The sequence below is a fragment of the Nestor notabilis genome, unplaced genomic scaffold, assembly GCF_000696875.1.
Source record: "Nestor notabilis isolate BGI_N333 unplaced genomic scaffold, ASM69687v1 scaffold9174, whole genome shotgun sequence".
Lineage (NCBI taxonomy): Eukaryota > Metazoa > Chordata > Aves > Psittaciformes > Psittacidae > Nestor > Nestor notabilis.
In genome coordinates, this window is record NW_009926037.1 from 22,947 (window position 1) to 40,856 (window position 17,910).

General features: G+C 40.1%; 1 protein-coding gene across 1 annotated transcript in view; it reads right to left on the reverse strand.

Moving 5' to 3' along the window:
• LOXHD1 (lipoxygenase homology domains 1) overlaps positions 1-17,910 on the reverse strand; it is a gene marked incomplete at both ends in the record, with an annotated part of 53,745 nt that overhangs the window by 22,163 nt on the left and 13,672 nt on the right. Inside the window, 6 exons of the mRNA XM_010013327.1 lie at positions 2,137-2,260; positions 3,699-3,908; positions 4,753-4,907; positions 7,646-7,808; positions 11,961-12,077; positions 15,340-15,521. Of these exons, the coding sequence (XP_010011629.1) occupies positions 2,137-2,260; positions 3,699-3,908; positions 4,753-4,907; positions 7,646-7,808; positions 11,961-12,077; positions 15,340-15,521 (951 nt within the window). The remainder of the gene's footprint in view (positions 1-2,136; positions 2,261-3,698; positions 3,909-4,752; positions 4,908-7,645; positions 7,809-11,960; positions 12,078-15,339; positions 15,522-17,910) is intronic.

Sequence of the window (17,910 nt, forward strand, 5' to 3'; positions counted from 1 at the left end):
TCAGAAGGAACATGGGAATCACTCATTTTCCACTTGAGCACAATATGAGATTACAGAAGAATGTTTGACCCAAGACAGATGGGTTGCAGACCAGGTTGAGCAACATACAGCACTATATGTGCCTCACAACTTAAAGGCATGGGACATGCAACCCAGATATCACATCACAACAAGCTAATGGGTATCAGCTGAGCTGCAGTAGCCATTTGTGTGAATTCCCTTCGACCATGACAGTGAAAGCTATCTTAAATTCCTAAGCCAAATTACATCATTTTACACTTGCCTTACCATGAAAGTTTAAGATAACTTTAATTACTTGGCACTTGCTGTGGACTAACAGCATGTATTCAGACAGCAACCATGACTCAGCTGCTGCCCAGTTACTCCCTACAACACAACATCTTAGTCACACACCTAAAAGACCCATGGAGAATGACAACAAACTGTAGGTGTAATTTAGATGATAAGTCATCGTCCTGGAACACAGAGTTAGTTAATAAAAAGGTATATAACACAGAGAAAAAAAGTCTATGTGGTAATGAAGTTATAAGGAAATACCAATGGACTGGGGAAATCTGCTAAGGTTAACTTCAGCTGATGGAAACCAATCTTCCAGCCTTCCTTCACAGCCAGGATAGGAACAAAACATGCACAGCTTTCTCACTTCCTACCAGCAGCACTAGAGCAGAATTAGCCTCCTGCATGAAAGCTGGCCTTTGCAGACACAGTCCAGCATATTTCGATTTTTATAAGATGCAATCCATATAGTCAACTTTGCTTTATCTCAGGAACCAGACCCTAAAAATGTAGCTCTCACTAAAGCCACCAACAGTTTCTATCAGTTATTCGAGTAGAAAAACTAAGTCCATAGTTCATGGACTCCCTGTCCATCAGTGACAGCACCTGCAGAACCTTCTCCTCTGCCCAGGTATAAGACAGACCACTTCTAGAAAAGAACAAGCTCACTTGAGCACTCTCAGTCGAAGCTTGTTTTCTGAGAGCCAAGCGACTTATCTGTGCTCTTGCTCAGCTTCCCATATCTCACAACAGCTGCTGTGATGCAGTGATATGTTGTAAGAAAAAAACTTTAAGGGTTCTAAAGCAAATCATATTTCAACTAATGTTAAACAAACATCCTTGGTCAGGATGGGAGATGGTTTAAACACGGCAAACTAGAAATTCAAAGCTGTCTTTGGTAATTCAGTTCTAATATGCTACATGAAATATCATCTTGAGTAGGTCAAAGAGATATAAGAGGAGAAAAAAGCTGATATCAGCAACAAGAGCTACTTAAAAAGATCATGTGGAAAAGATCCTCTGATAGTTCAAGGGAAGCTCTTTTGGTGATAACATATCTGATTTACCTACTGTCCCTCTCACTGCAAAGAGCTTTGGATCCTTTAAAGGACACCTCAGACAAAATTATACAAAATTTGCATAAATTCTTCCCTTTACTCTATCAGACCCCACTGATCAGAAGCTAGCGTCACTTCTCCCCACCTCTGAATTGCTGTCCTCTATGCAGTTGTGGTGGAGGAGGAGGAAGAGGTAGTGTAGTTCATCAGGTCAGTGGGTTTCTTTCTGAGGAGGTTCTATGGTTGTTGTTGACTAGCTGCTTTTCCACACGGGCTGGTGTGAATGGTCTCATCTAACTTTAGGCATTTAAGGGGCATGATTTGCTCTTGCAGTTGCCCATAGAAGTCACCTGTGCATTTTACCTCACCATGACAGAAAACAGTGTACCCTTGAATAACCACCTACATAACCCTATTGTTACACTGTACAAAGCATCCAACTGTTCCGAGAGCTTACTTCTGCTGGTAATGGAGAAGTTAATTCTGACAAGCTATAGCACCACAGCTTTCCAGAGGAGACATAAAAGAGGGTTGGAAACACTGAAGTTGCTGTGAGCTTCATGGCTTATTTCACTTTTAGGGTTGGAGAGCTATAGGAAAAGCAGCACATAGAGAAACACAAGCACCGATGGAGCCTTTCCAAAGCAGCCACAACAGAAGTTGAAGAGAAGGAACTTGCTGTTCTGCTTCTCCTTGCTCTTCACCAGGATGAACACAGCCTCTCAAGCACTGAAAGCCAAGAACACATGCATGCAAGCAATCAAATACGGTGCTTGCTTACATGATCCTTCTTCTGCTGCCTTGACCAAGCTGGATTTTTTCGTCTCCTTCGGGTTTCCACTGCTATCCTGACTCGACAGGCTGAGAGATGAGCCATTCAGGCTGTTCCGCTCTCCATCATAGCTCTAGTTAGAAAAGGCATGTAGGGGAGGGTGATGAGGTTGAGAGCTCAAGTGTTGTCAGCTGTTCCCATGTGCCTCCCAGAACAACATAAGAAGAAATCCCTGTAGTCCCCCAGGTAGCTCTTTGCTCAGTGTAGCTCAACTAAATGTGACTTGTAATTTACTGCAGGTCATTCATTTACTTCATTGGTAACCTTGACAGGCCATTTTGGATGTGTGTTATAATAAAAGAAAATATAACGGGCCTAATAGAGTTTATGTTGTGTTGTGACGTTTCCTCTGCTACCTGTGTGAGCAATAGCCACAGAAAATTCAGATAAATGGATCAGTGCCAGATTTGCTTATTAGGGCACACACCAAGGTGTCAGAGGAAAGTACCTGGTACAGTTCAAAGAGCATGAGAGGGAGAGTACTGCAAAACTGAGTAATACAAAACATCTATTGTATTTGAAGATTCACTGCAGATGTGCTTAATGTCATTATCCAACAAATGTGAGGCTCTTACCACACAGTCATGTAATTAACGTTAAAAAAAAAAGTGATTAGCTTTTCCTCATTATGAATTAATATTGGCAACATGGTGAGTGTGACCACAAGCATTCATAGCATTGTCTGTTGCAATTTTATGAGGGAGCATATGGCAATACTCATCCATGGTGTAACTCTTCTCATATCTATTCTGTTGTATTCAGGATGAGTCTGCCCCATTCTCACTGATGATAATTTTAGTGGTAACTGTCAATTAATATGTCACTGTATTTTGCAAAGTGGACGCCTTAAATACAACGGACTTATAATCAGCTGATTTATTATGTCTCACTGTATAGAAGCAAGAGGTCTATTAATCTTGTTTGCCTATTTTAATTCATGCATGTACCTCGAATTCCAATTACCTACATTAGCCTGATAAAGCAACAGAGAATGTGCAAGTAAAAAGGGTATTTCAATAAGGAATATTTGGTGCTTTGAGAGGCAGCAAACAGACCAGACTTTTTATGTTTGGCAGTGGTAGAAGAAGGATCTGAAAAGATAAACCTGTCTAGTCTGGTGAGGATGAAGTCCAGGGACCCAATATTTTGGCTTTAGGACTTCGAATAGTGGGACCCATAACTAACCTGCTTTGTGAAGACAGCAAGGAGAACAGCAGGGAAATATATTCTACTGTGTATAAGCAAGGTACTTTGGCTCTAATCTGAAGAATCTCACTCAGACTCCTTGATTTTTCTGTTGAAATTGCAAATTACAGTATTAGTGATACTGGGCTGAGAGTGGCCATACTTTCCGCACTTGTCTGAAAATCACAAGTTTGTTTTGGACAGGCAAAAAAACCCCTAAGTCCCTAATGAGCTGTCTTGGACTTCAAACAGATATTCAACCTTTTTTTTCTTTTTTTTCATTAGTAGCAGTAGGTTGGTATCACTGCTTTGAGCCATAATTGTACCTGTTCATAAAGCGTACGCTCTATCTTTTTGTCCTCTTTCTTTTTAGAGAGCCAGCGCTCACACAGGAACATGAATGACTCCTCTGTGGTCTCATCCAGGATCTCTACTTTATCCAGGAACCAGTCAGGACTGAACATGCTGTTGTCGTGACGAATCTTGATCTTGTACAGAATGCCAAGGTCCACAGCCTGTATAGTAAACGTGTCCTCCTGCAGAGTGTTCAACAGCAGTTGCTTCTGTTAAAGACCTCTCACAGATCATCTACCAGACAAAAGCAAGTGGAGACTGCAGGGCACGATGTGTGTTTAAATTCCGTCTCACATGATGGTGTTTGGTTAAAAGCTTTGCAGCAGTCTGTAGAGGCATATCTGTATGCTAAAACTGTTCTGCAGGGAAGTGTTTTGAAGCCTGTTTCTGTTATGAGGGGAGCTGCACAAAATGTCACTTTTAAAACCAATTAGAATATTGAATTCCTGAAATTTTACATCCAGATTTTTCAAGTCTATTTCCCTTTCTAACACAGTGAGATTTGTATGGGCAATCCAGATGCCACAATCTTTGGCATCACTGTGTCTAAGTATGTCCATATGAGGCTGTGAATATGACTCATGGGCTGACCACAGAGAACCACTTTTGATGTTATTTTGTCAAACACAGCTGCAGTTTAGATCTCGTCAATTTATCATGCTATGTGGTGAATTACAATATATACTTTATACATGCAAGTCAGTTGCACAGAAGCTATGGGAATGAGACATCTCATGTTTTGTGTGCTCTCATGCCTACAGCTAACAATTCAGGCCAGTTTATATGGATCAAGCTCATAATTTGTCTGTCAATGACTTCACAAAAACATCTACCCATTTGCTGCAGTGCCTGTTGGTTGTAATACCCAGCTGAGAATCCATACAAATAATTTTAAAAGGTAATGAACATGGTAAGTGGAATCAATCATTTCATCCCTCAGGAAAATGCAGACTATAAAGACAGTCATGGACTTATTACCTTAAAGACTGTGAAATAGAAAGTGTTATTAATCCATTGCATTTGTACCTGTCCTCTTTCAAACTTGTTGAAGTTTGTTTCAGATTTGCTGAGTTTTCTCTCTCCTGTGTCTCCCAGATCTCCATAGACATTTAGGAAAACATTAGCATCTGTCCCAGCACCATAGATATCTCCAGTGAACACGCTGATCTTGTAGGTGTGAACTGCAGAAAGAAACGGCGACGTGATTTCTGGCCAGGTGAATTATCAAGATCTATCTTAGTTATTGAATTTACCTAAGAAAATGGTCCCTGAGCTTTCTGCTCATCACTCAGTTCTTGGAGACTTAAAATCCCATATGCCTTATGCTTCCAGGCTCTGGTAATGATCCAAAGACTGGGGAATCGCTGGGCTGAAATTTGCTGACTTTCCTTATCTCCATCTAATCAATGTCTGTCTATTGCTTTGATCACATAGTTCACAGTTAAAAATGCAAAGAATAGTTATGGTTATTACTGGATGTGAAGACAATAGAGGTGAGGGAACTCAGCACCTTTTCATACTAAGGCTCAAGGGACATACATCTGAGAACAAGTGATTCAGTGTTGTGAATTCTTTATGCTCCATCTTCCATAAACAAACCCCAGGGATTTAGATGTGCAGTTACTACCAGAGTTAATGGCATGTATCTCTATAAATTCCCCAAACAGAAAGAGAACAGGATTCTGGGTCCTTTTGCTGAGACAGTATTTAATTAAGGAAGTGCTGGAGCTGTACTGTTTAAGTACCCTTTCTCTTTAGCTTGCTCAATGATGATTCACTAAAACCCCATCAAGTCTTTAGTAATATGCTTTACCAAACCTGTTAAATATTCCTATTTTTATTTTGCTACTCTTTTTCCCAGTTACACCGGAAAACAAACAGTTACTGAAAGCATCCTCTCCAGGAAAACAATTAGGGACTATACAAGTCTCTGATTACTGTGGTGGCATATGACCCTTGGGGAATGCCTCCTTGCAAATGGGAAAAAGGCACAAAGTCTTAGTTATGATTCTTCTTGGTGTGTTAGCAGCATGAAAGAACATATCTAGGTTGTCTTTTTATTCTGTATCTAGCTTTCCCAGTAAAACAGGGAAAATTCTGCTTCATTGTCCATGAAGGATTTCCACTGATTTCTCTAAGAAATGGATCAGGATCATCACCTGAGACTATTCAACAGACTAGGTACAAGGCCAGGTTTTCTGGTTTGCCTCTTCGCATTATGTCCTGCAGTATTATAGCTTAGTATTTAAGAGACAACTGTTATAATGAAGAAAGCAATGAATAGAGTCTACTCTGTGCGTCCCTGTTTGGTTTGTACTTGCCAGTTGTGAACACCTTCAAGACTGAAATGCAGTCTGCTATATAACAAATGATCCTCAGAATAACACAAGCTGATTGTCCATTGTCGTTTAGACTGTGTCACAGCCCAAGATGCGTGAGGACTCACGCAGATGAAAAAGATGTAGTTCCCATCCCAGATATTTTATATCTAAAGCAGAAGTCCCAAAACTTAGTTCTAGCTCCCAATAAAATCCTCCTTTAGTTAACCAAAAAGCCTATTCCATAGATTGTAAAACTTGGTTTAAGTCGTTGCGTTTGGAAGATAAAAAATAGTCATCTAGGTTAGTTAGCATATAGTAACTAATGCAAGGTATCATAGAACGAATCACAGAATGGTTTGGGCTGGAAGAGCCCCTTAGAGCTCATTTATAGCTCTAATTTACAGCTCATTTAGAGCTCATCCAGTTCCAACCCCCTGCCATGGGCAGGGACACCTTCCACTAGACCAGGATGCTCTGAGCCCTGTCCAACCTGGCCTTGAATACTGCCAGGGATGGGGCAGGTAAAGCAACAGAAGTTAGTAAATTAAAGAAAATGTCATGCAGGCATCTAGCAGTGGTGTATTTACTCACTGATATTAAAATTGTCTTTGCCTCTGCAGGAAAAAAAATCTCCCACATAGTTCCTAACAGGAGGAAAACTCTTCTCTCTTTTAAGGGCACAGTGGTCAGGCTCCAACCTCCCTTACAATGAAACACCTCTTCCCTTGGCGATGGAAAACACTCAAAAACCGTCTAAATTCCACTCTAACAATGGTATACTGTAAATGCAAATCAGACTCTGAGAGAAAAGAAATGGGGAGAGAAATTATTTTCCCTGTTGAATCATCTTGTTGCCAGATACAAGAACCAAGAATGAAAATGTCAGCTGAATTCAATTTGCTGTGCTCAGAGTGTAAGAAGGTTCATGACTTCTTTCAAGGGCAGAAGGAGTTCAGGGTGGGAAAAGTAGGTCCTAGAGGAAAAATACTTAGGAACAGCTGGACATAGAGAGAAGCAATGAGTCTTGGATGAAACTTGAGTTCTTGTTCAGTTGCTTCAGCTACCAGGAAGGTCAAACACTGCATATGAACACTGTAAGATGGGCTCAGAACTGAATAAGTAATTATTCTCCTCCCCAGGGGCACTCTAATGAGGTGATAGTGGCTGCTGAGAGCTACATTTCTAGAGAGTATCCATATGTACCTGAAGAGCAGCAGGAAAAAAAATTTGGGAGGAAAGAGAAGCATAAATCAGACTGGTAGGGTAGGAAAGGAAGGGGCAGAGTGTACAAGATGGGTGAAGTTGGACAAATGTTTGCAGAGTCTGGAAGAGAAGATGGAAGAATTTTATTAGGCCTTTAAGGAGATGTGCAAATTATGTTTGTGTAAAAGGGTGTCTGTGATAGGTTTATAAATGGCCTACAGGAAAACAATGGTATTATTGCACAGAAGTGCTTCAGGTATAAGAGAAGCCAGAGAACAGGAAGGGAAAGAAATGTGAACAGTCATACCAACGTTGCGTTTGCCTGAACCACATGTGTTTTATTTAAGAAAAAATTCAGATTAAAAGGTCCCTACTTACTCCTAGAATTATGTTACCTTCTAATGGGTCTTCAACTTCTTCCTCTATCTGCTTAAGTGTCCCATCCTTCATGAGTTTTTCAGTAAAAATTTCAGATGGTACCAGTTCTCTGACAATCTCTCCATCATCCTCAGATTTTGCAAGCCATCTTTCACATGGAAATGTGACAGTTTCTGAGCCCTGAAGTGAACACAACATAGATAGTATCTTCAAAACAATGTGAACATATGTTAGCATTTCCCCTTTGAAAACACTCTGATGTGCAGGCAAGGATTTTCAGCTCATGTATGTATGCATGTGTATGCAGATGCATACCTGAAATAGTATACAGAAATATATTCCCTCCAGAAAGAGGACATCTGAGGACTCTGACAAGAAGCAGAGAACAGTATTCCCAATACTGCATGAGACTGTATGTATGAACCAGTAGATCTCTGCCCTTCCCAGTTTTTGATCTTGCAAATTCCTGGTCAGGACTGCACCATTGCTGCTGAAGCCGTGTTTTACTGAGACCCTGCAATCCCTCTTCTATCCTTATTCAGGCAGTATTCTCTTTGAAGTCAGTAGGGGTTTTTTTCTGAGACGGTACTTCAAGATTTTGCCCTATAATTCTGTGACTCAAGCTGATTTCCAGGCAATTCCCATACGTGCATTAAGAGGGAAAAATACTGATTCAATTTTTTGATCTTTTGTTTTGACTTCATTTTGATGGAAACAAATATGATTTCTATCATCAAACAAACAAAAACAATAGAACATGTGTTTTCTACTTGGTAAACAAAATCAATCCCAGACTACTCATTAAGAACAGACTTCCATAAGGCCTCCAAGATGGTAAGATGCAGGAGGCTTTGTGTGTGCTGGGCACCCTGAGCTGTGTCTTCATTAAATAAAGGGGCATGAGCCATGCAGAGACCACAAGTTTGAACAGAAAAAAAAAAAAGTTAGTTTTAATCTCAAAGTAAGTAAATAAAGGAATAATAATAATAAAAATAAAAAAGCCTTTTCCTTACTGACAACTTCGCAATTTCTCTCTTAAGCAGCACAGGAACTTTCTTCTGCTACTCCATGTGCCAGCACTTTCATGTATAACACGCATAAGAATACTGTCCACCTTAATTACTCCCATGTAATTAGCTATCAAACCAATATAGGGTCCTTTCTTCACTATTTTTGCTCTTTAAATAGTAAAATATTAATATATAACAAAAGAAGGGAATAGCCCTCCCTAGCAGTCTTGAATATTGTTATTAGTGTGTACTGATTACAGCCTTGAGCTGCCAGATCCTGCCCTCTCTGACTCGGTCACTGGGGAGGAATAAGTCATGCACCTAAGATCAAAGACACACTCCAGTCACTGCTGAACAGGCCATTGCATGACAGTGCACAGATCACAGATGAGTTCATCTGCAGGAGCTGAACCCCTCCAAGGGATTTTTATAATCAAGTGTCTTGACTCTGCAGCAGAATCATCCTTTGAGTCCACACAGCCCAAATCTTCTGCTGTCAACAAAATGCCATTTCTCCTCCTCACTGCTGCTCCCTGCAGTGCTACTGTTTAACCCCAGACTTGCAATGTTTAAATCCACAAAGCAGTTTGGAGCATGATTTGTACAAAACGGTGTCAAACAAACCAGCAGCACTTTAGATGATTTCAAATATTTCATTTTCAAGTGTTACTTGGGCTGTTCAAGCAAAATACAGCACCTACTGACTGGCCACGCCATTACTGCTGCCTCCTTATTTCTGCACTGGCTGTCTGACCACTTACCCTGTATTATCTTGCTGCATGCTGAGCCGATGAACAGTGCTTATCTCCCCACCTACAGGCTGGGAAGAGAGGGGTTTCCAGACACTACTTTACTGCTGAAACTCATCCCAGTAGAGACCACACTTCAGCCACATCTCTCACTGAAGCTTTTAACTGCTCCTAAACTTTCATAATGTTGGCTGTAGATGCCATTAATATGAACACTGTTTATTTAATAATAGGTTATAGGGTATCTAGGGACTTGAGTGTCTGCACAGTGGGGCATAATGTGCAGTTACTGCAAGAGTTAATTGTATCATTATTGTGAATCACTGTGTCATTGCCACAGTCTTTATTGGAGTTTCCTTGCTAGTGATTGCATTAATATTTAAGCAACGTAAAGTGTGCTGCTTTATGTTACACAGAGTAACATCTTCTTGTAGCTCTGAACAGAATTTGTTCATTAGATTCTGAGTCTGGCCCAAAGCTAGAAGCAGGGTATGATAGTGTGCTAAAAATCAGTGCTTCGCCCTTCCCCAAGCTGTACAAATGGAATACAATTATCAGATATAATTGGCATGCCAAGACAGAGCTTTACTGGCATGCAACAATCCTCGTTTCCTACCCAAGTGCTTTCAATTTAATCTGAAAAGTTACTGACCTCATTTTTTCTTTTGCAGTATTACAGATACATCTAGACCCATCTTAGCAGTCTAATCAGGTAGCACAGCTTTTAGAAGCGTTGGCAGCATATTGCTATCCTGTGGCAGGTCATAATATCCTGTGGCTGATCAGCGGCATCATGCAGTGCTCTGCTTTCGTCTTTTTTCCCCATGACATAATCAAAAGATCAGCAGAATTGTAAATCTCTCCATTTTTAAATTGTTCATGGGTTTCCTTCCTTCTTCTACCTTCCCAGGTTTCTCATCGTCCTTTAAAGTGCTTATAATGATGGCAGAGCTGTGCATCCCCAAGAACTTTTCTGGGCTAATGGAAGAGCACCCAACATGGAGCTTTCGGGAGCCTCCCAAAGTGTACAGTTAACTGTAGGTATACAAAGAGGCAGCCCAGGAATCTCTTTTGTCTTGATTTCCATACCTTCGTGCATTTCCCTTCCCTAACATACGAACAATAACAATATCTCAAAAAAAAGTCATCTTGTTCATTAACTTAATGAAGTTGTACAAGGCAAGGGTTAGTCAATACATAGATAGATGGCCTGATAGTAACGGACTGGCAAAAAGCTATTAATAATAAAGAATCAAAGGGTATTGGCTTGTGAAGAAGCTTGTATAGGAGGATACAGATTTGAGCATGATGAGGAGGGTTTTGGCAGACCCTCATGAGGCAAAAAGAGTAAAACATATCCTGGAAATTTTGACAGAAGGAACAAGATAAGAAGTAGGTTCACCATGACTGAGCAAGGAGTGTTTACACCAACACTGGATATTAAAAGTCACTTCAGAAGGGGGCACACCTGAGCACTGAGGTGAAAATGAAAGCTGACATCTCTTTGGAATAAGGGGAGAAAGGACAAGACAGAGGAGAGAGCTCTGGTGTTGCCAAACACAGCTAATGCTCCAATTCTGAATTGGTTCTGAAAAGGTGATTTTCTTCCAAACTTCTCTACAGCCAGATTCATTCCTGTTTCTACAGCCAGCATCTGAAAGTAGGGCCAAGGAACAGTTTCTTAGATGGACAAGGTCAAGATGACCTATCTGGCTGCACTGCCTTAATCCTGTTGACATAATCAGCCAAAAGTCCTAGCACCTAACTTGATGGTTTTTATAGGAGGAATTCAAGGACTTGCACTGACAAGCATTTTCCTTGTCTTAGTTGTACTGGCCCCTACATCTATTCTTCCAGAATTATGGGGCTGATGAATTTATTTTGTGTCTGTGTTTAGCAATAGTAGATTTTTAATTTTAAAATAGTACACTCATTTCCTTGCCTGTGATTGTTCATAAGAAAACTACACATGAAAATATGAAGCTTTTATCTCTTCCAAAGAGATCATCATCCAAAACCATTATCTAAGGTAGCCTTGAGGACTCAGAGATGTCCAGCAAAGTGGTGCAGTGCAGCACAGGGATGTTTGGTCAGCCCCCTACTTCTTCAACTGCATTTGCACAGCAATGGGTACAAACTCAGGAATCTTCCCTCTCAGTCCAGCAAGCAAGTCATGATACCACTGCCTCTAAACCCAGCAAGCAGATTACTCCTTCACACACCAGATAAAGAGTTGTGAAGACTTCAAAAATATTGAGAAGCCACATAACTGCTTTGCTCCCATCCATTGCCAGGATAGAATAAGTCTACTCTAGTCAAAAGGTAGAATGAAAACAGCATTTTCGAAAAGTAATGACTGCAGAATCTTACAATCAACATTTGAAGAATAAAACATAGTAATACATGTTTGTTGTCCCCCGATACCCAGCTCTAGCAAGTTCATTAGTGTGCATTGTTCTTTAGGGAGTCATTTTTCACTGTTAATCATGCTTTGTGTACAGAAGATGCGCTTTGGGAAATGGAAGCAGCTGCTAATGAAAACGTACCGTAGAGTGCTGGGATTTGCAGCCTACCTTTCCATTTGACAACAATCTCCGAATAGCAACACGGTCCAAATGCCATCCGGAGTTCACTCCTCCGCCTTTGTGTCCTATGCGGATCTTTTCAATAATGTCACCAACATCCTCCAGCTTTTTTCATCCACAGAAAAATGAAAAAAAAAAAAAAAAAAAAAGAGAGAAAGAGATAGGTTGAAGAACAGTATATATTTGAGATACTACTTCTTTAGCTTGTTTCCTATTTTTCCAGCCTGTATGAAGTTCCAGGGGAGCAAATACTAGAGTTGGTGTCAGTTATGCCCTAACTTGAATTTTACCTACAGCGTTTCCCTGAACTTCTGTTCCAAATATTGAGATGATCTTACCTTACATAAATTACCAACAGTATTGATACAGGTTTGGCTGCACAGCAGCAATCCTGCAGCTCAGGCTTCTCTGGATGAGTGGGAATGAAGGTAATTGCTTAGAAATTACAATACTGATGCATTTTAAGTTATTATTTTATATCCTTTTTCTTTTTAAATACATCTATGCACTCTCAAAACACTGGAAAAATAGCTTTGAGATCAACGTACGATATTTATATCATATCTCTCCCATTCTGCCACATAATCCCAATGTCATTCTAAGCAAGTCAAGAGGGGCACTATCATATGAAGTGGATAGTTTTCTTAATGCCTCACCTTATTACTTGAGTAATTTGTATCTAGTTCATTACTTTTAAGTCACCTCCCTTACAAAGGTTTGAACAGGAAAAATTGTATTTGCTCTTAAGTAATAGCTTTTGATCATTTCACTGCAATCTTTTGTATATCTGGCCTTTAAATAAAACAAGGCTGGATGCAAACCTGTTTTGCTCACAGGAGAAGCACACTGAGCTGTCTTTCTATCCATAAGGACTTGGAATCTTGTTTTCTTGGAAACATAAGAAAACTGAACATCTCAATTCGAACCACTGGAGATTACTCCCTTCTTTGCTTCCCAGCTGACAAAATTACCCCATGCTGAAGCAAAGGAATCAGTAATCAACGTAGTAAGACTGACCGCACTAGTCAAGGAGTTTCACACTCCTTACAAACTGGGTTTGACTTCATCAGCCCTGTCCTAACTTTAGACAGCATAAGATTCATTGCAAAATAATTAACTGATCCAAACTAATTTCTAAAACTCACACATGCACTCAAGTATGTACTAAGGAAAAATCATTTTCTCCGCTTTTGACCTGTCCAAATACTAATTGTTCAATGAGGCTTTTAATCAAGACATAGCAATAACGTGATGATTGACCAGTAAATATCCATGTTAAAGAAGAAGTAGTCTTTACTCTGCTGTAGGCATCTCCAGCAAATCATCACTTTGGAGCATAGCTGAGACCAGTCGCTAATCTTTTTTGCCTCTTTTGCGGCATACAAAATGGTAGAGGCAGTTAAAAACACTAAAATAAATGGGCCATTCTCAATCTGTGTTTTCTGAGATGCCCGAATTGTTTTTAAGCTCTGTTGAACTCCAAATTATTGCTCTACACAAGTAGGTGAAAGAAGAATATATTTTACTTCATCCCCGTCTCCTGCAGCAAGAGGAACTGTCGAAGACAGAATGAAGCTTGGGGACAGGGTAATATGATGTTATAAATCTGGAGAACAAACTGCATTTCCACTAGTTTCATCTAAGAAAAGTACTGATGTTTCAGGTTCTACCCAACCTAAAATGAATCTTAGGGAATAAAGGAATAACAATAACACTCAGTTTAAGATTTATACCTAAGGGTTAATGCAATCTCTATTATGAAAAACTGTGTGGAAACTCCACCAAAATAAGTCTTTTTCTTTGTTTTTAAGGAATCGCACTGGGGATTTATTTTATGATTCATGCCATATAACAACAATGTGGGCTGGAAGCATTTTAACTCGTTTAAAAAGTTTAGTTTAAGATTTGCCTTCAATTACAAAAACAAACCAAACTCAAAACACAGAGGTTATAAGGTCCTCTAAGAAGTCAGTGTTGGTGTTGCAGCCAGGGAGGGAGGGTAAGGGTATGAAGCAGTACAAGAAGGATAGGCCAAAGCAGGACTGTCTATAGTTTTGCCTCTTAAAAATTCTCAGTAATGAGTATATTATGAATGGGAATAGCTGAATATTCTACATGTAAATGAGCTCACTCGTTGATGTGCACTGGCTTACTATCTGCATACAGTTCTCTGAGAATATGCAAGAAAAAGATCTTTGAGATTTAACCTTCTCCCCAAATTTACTTAAAACCCCTAAGAATTAAAATGGAATTAAACATTTCTGAAATAAAATCTTTTCCTTTTCCCTGATGCCTAGTTCCTTATACTTTGTAATGTCTATAAAAGTTTATGTGTTTTTCTCCCTTAAGTGCTACAGTGGGAACTTCTGCTTAAGATAAATTGGAACAGGCTGCCCAGGGAACTGGTGGAGTCACCATCCCTGGAGATGTTTAAAAAACGTGTGGATGTGGGACTTAGGGACACGGTTAGTGGTGACCTTGGCTGTATTAGGTTAGTGACTGGATTCAATGATCTCAAAGGTTTTTTTCCAACCTCAGTAATTCTATGATTCTTTGTTAGTTTTGTGGACTCTTGAGAAAATGCTTGATAAGATCTTTCAAAATATTAGCCCTAGGTATTCAAAAATCCTGTTGACTGCAGCAAAGTAATGGTCTCTGTGTCCGAGGATACAGAGAAAAAGAGATGTTTAGCTTGCCATAGAGTTAGTACAAATGAACAGACTATCTACCCCAAATGATGTGCTATGGAAGTAGTGAGCACCATGGACCTTTCAACATGATATGCTGAAACAAGAACATGAAATGATGTAAAAGGACCTGAAACACAAGACAGCTAATATCAGTGATACTGCAAGCATTTAGTTCCTGTTACCTTTCAAAGTATTGCAGACTGCAAGAGAAAGCAAACATGCAAACAAATAAGAGTGTTAAGGAGAGGAACACATATTAGATCTGGCATGCATGGAGACTGATACCCTTTCTTTACTAATTATGGTCTAGGAAACAGAAGATGTAAAGGCCTTCCAAAGTGGCTTGCAACTTTATGTGGAAGGACAAGGCTCTGTAGGAAAAGCCTCTGTATCCATGCGTTGGCACATTTCAGCTCCATGATAAAACCGCAACAGCCTTTACAAGGCTTAATATGGCATCATCCATGACAACTCTGCATGTTGATACCTTCAAGTTGCTACTAACTGCAGGTCTGTAAGAAAGGATTTGATCCAGTTGCAGAACACAGTTATGAACCCACGTTCTTCAAGAAAAGAGCTGAAGAGCTTTTCACTAAAAGGGAAGTTCCCACTTCACTCCATTTTATCTTCTTAATCCCTTTAGAGCAACCTAAGATGAGAGCAATCTTCAATCTTACCTCAACAATGAACTGATTGACCGAGTTCCTTTCAAAATACATTCTTTGCTCTCTCTTGTTGAGGCACAGGGATTTCTGCTGAGTGCAGATCCCATCACTTCCATAGAGAACAATGAAGACATCTGCATCTGTGCCGGCTCCGAAGATATCACTGGTGTATACCGTGATCTCGTAAGGAACAACTGATTTAGGAAATGGCAGAGAATTAAAACAAACCAACAGAAGTTAATAAGCAGGATTCAAATAACCCTAAAAAAATTCAGTGAAACAAATCTGGATTAGAAAACTCCACAGTTTAAGAGGACAGGGTAGGAATCACACACTTATGGTCATTTAGTTATCAAGCTGGTCAGTACCATGAGAATCATAGAACTATAGAATGGTTGGAGTTGGAAGTGATCTTAAAGCTCATCCAGTTCCAACTCCCTGCCACGGGCAGGGACACCTTCCACTAGAGCAGGTTGCTCCAAGACCCGTCCAACCTGGGTTTGAACACTTCAGAATCCAGAGGAACTTCCTTTAACCCTATAAGGCCAATTGACCTTGATGCGTGTTCATTTACTGATATTTTGGGGTTAATCATATGATCAGAAAGCACTCATTATGTTTATACTTGCCATCTAAAGTTATTGAAATGGGACTTATTTCAACAGCTCAAGTCTTAAAGCAAAACATGAACTCAGAATTTTTAGAGCAACTAGGCAGATGGATGAAATTAAGCCAAGTGGAGCAGTATATAAATATCTGAGATAGCTTTACTGGTAAAAATATCTATTATTTTCATTACTAAACAAGTGACAAAAGTCAACCATAATGAAAAGAAGTAAAACCTGCTGCTGTCCACTCTGATCTAGTTTTCTCTTTATCCTACCTTCTTTGTTACACCAAGGCAAACTACCAGGTCACCTGTGAATGCAGAGCAGGTGAGGGTCAAGCCACTAAATACTTCCTTATTCTATTTCCTCGGTTTCTTCAGAATGCCCAAAATCTGATGCGTCCTTTTGCTCTTTCCTATCTTCATAGCTTCTCAGTCCTGAGTTGTGCTGGAACATGATTCAGACTTGCTCAGGAATAAGACTGACCATAGAATAAGACTAGGTCTCTGTTCTGGCTTTGCTATAGATTTGCTGAATATCCTGTTTCCAAAGTAAGATGGTGTTTATCTCACAGAGTAAGAAACCTGCGTTCAGATGTCTGCACATCAGATAGGTGTGTACATCTCCAGATGTAATCACTAAAGCCAATGCAGTTCGAAGAAAGAATCAGACAAGCCAATTCAGGCATCTTCCTCAGGGTTAGCTGAATCACTCTCCAACTCCACCTTCTGTGAATGACCATTTATTGATGATAAGAGGAATTCAGACACTCCCTTGTCATAAGGACATGTAAATTCAGGTGTGCCATTTGGAAAACTGAATTGTGTCCCAATCTCTTTTCAATCCTTTCTGTAATCTATTGATGAAAGATGGTGCTTGGGCACCACTGATTCATCACAGGGATTTCTCCTGCCACAAGCAGACACAATCCCTGCAGTCAGCCTCACTATCCTTAAGCACAGCCAGTGTTATCACCAGGATCAAAGCCTGGCCATCCCTCTTCCATACACCACCCACCCAGCTTCCACCATTTCCCACCCTCACTACTATCTTCTCAGCTGCTTGTCTTCTTCATCCTCCTACACTGCAGTGACTTCAGTCACCTTTGCTATTCACACCGCAGCATCTCTGTTAGGGTAGAGAGAAGGTTTCCTGGCACCATAACTGTTACTGTTGGAGTAACTCTGATTATGTGTATCAGAGACTAATCATTCATTAAAAACCCAGGCTATCTAAATACAGCACTCGAGAGAACAGACATAAAGTTTTCTTCTACAGAGAGTCAGCCTGGAGATACTTGATATTCTTTTCTGTGCAACCCAACGAAATCCACTGTGCAGTGCTGCAAGTAAACGGGAATTGTTTCTCCAGTATGTAAGAGGATGGAAAAAAAAATAATCCTGGAGATCAAAAATCACATTCTACGCATTACGAATTAAAAATGATCTCTGCTGAAGTTCATGGCGCTTACTCTTGTTGCTTGAATATTAACCTTGGCTTAGAACTGAATCAGCAAAGTGGCACTGTAACAAGGTCACCAGCAGCACAAATTTCAGCTGTCAGACGCCCGTTTCATTTACATGGCACTTTTAAAGTTGTATCCCCACAGGGATGATTTTAATTGGGCTGACGATGAGATGTTTTCATCGTTTGTTCAGCGTGAAACAATTCTGGCACAAGTCATGATAAAACACATCAAACAGGCTTAGTTACCTCTGGCAAGCTGAAAGCCCAGGGTTAATAGTTAGGAAACCAGAAGGCAGTAAATAGCACAGTGGGAATGGTTTAAATGGTGAAAGAGCCAAATCTGATGCTAAGTCTGGTGCAAGCTTTTCACCAGGGAAGCCTATTTTCAAAGACTGAATGTGGACTGCTGACAAAAATCAGGTTTACACAAACTGTGTACTTAAAGGCATGTATGCCAGAAACCCTTACATCATTGTAATATACAGGGACAGTAATAAATGATATAGTC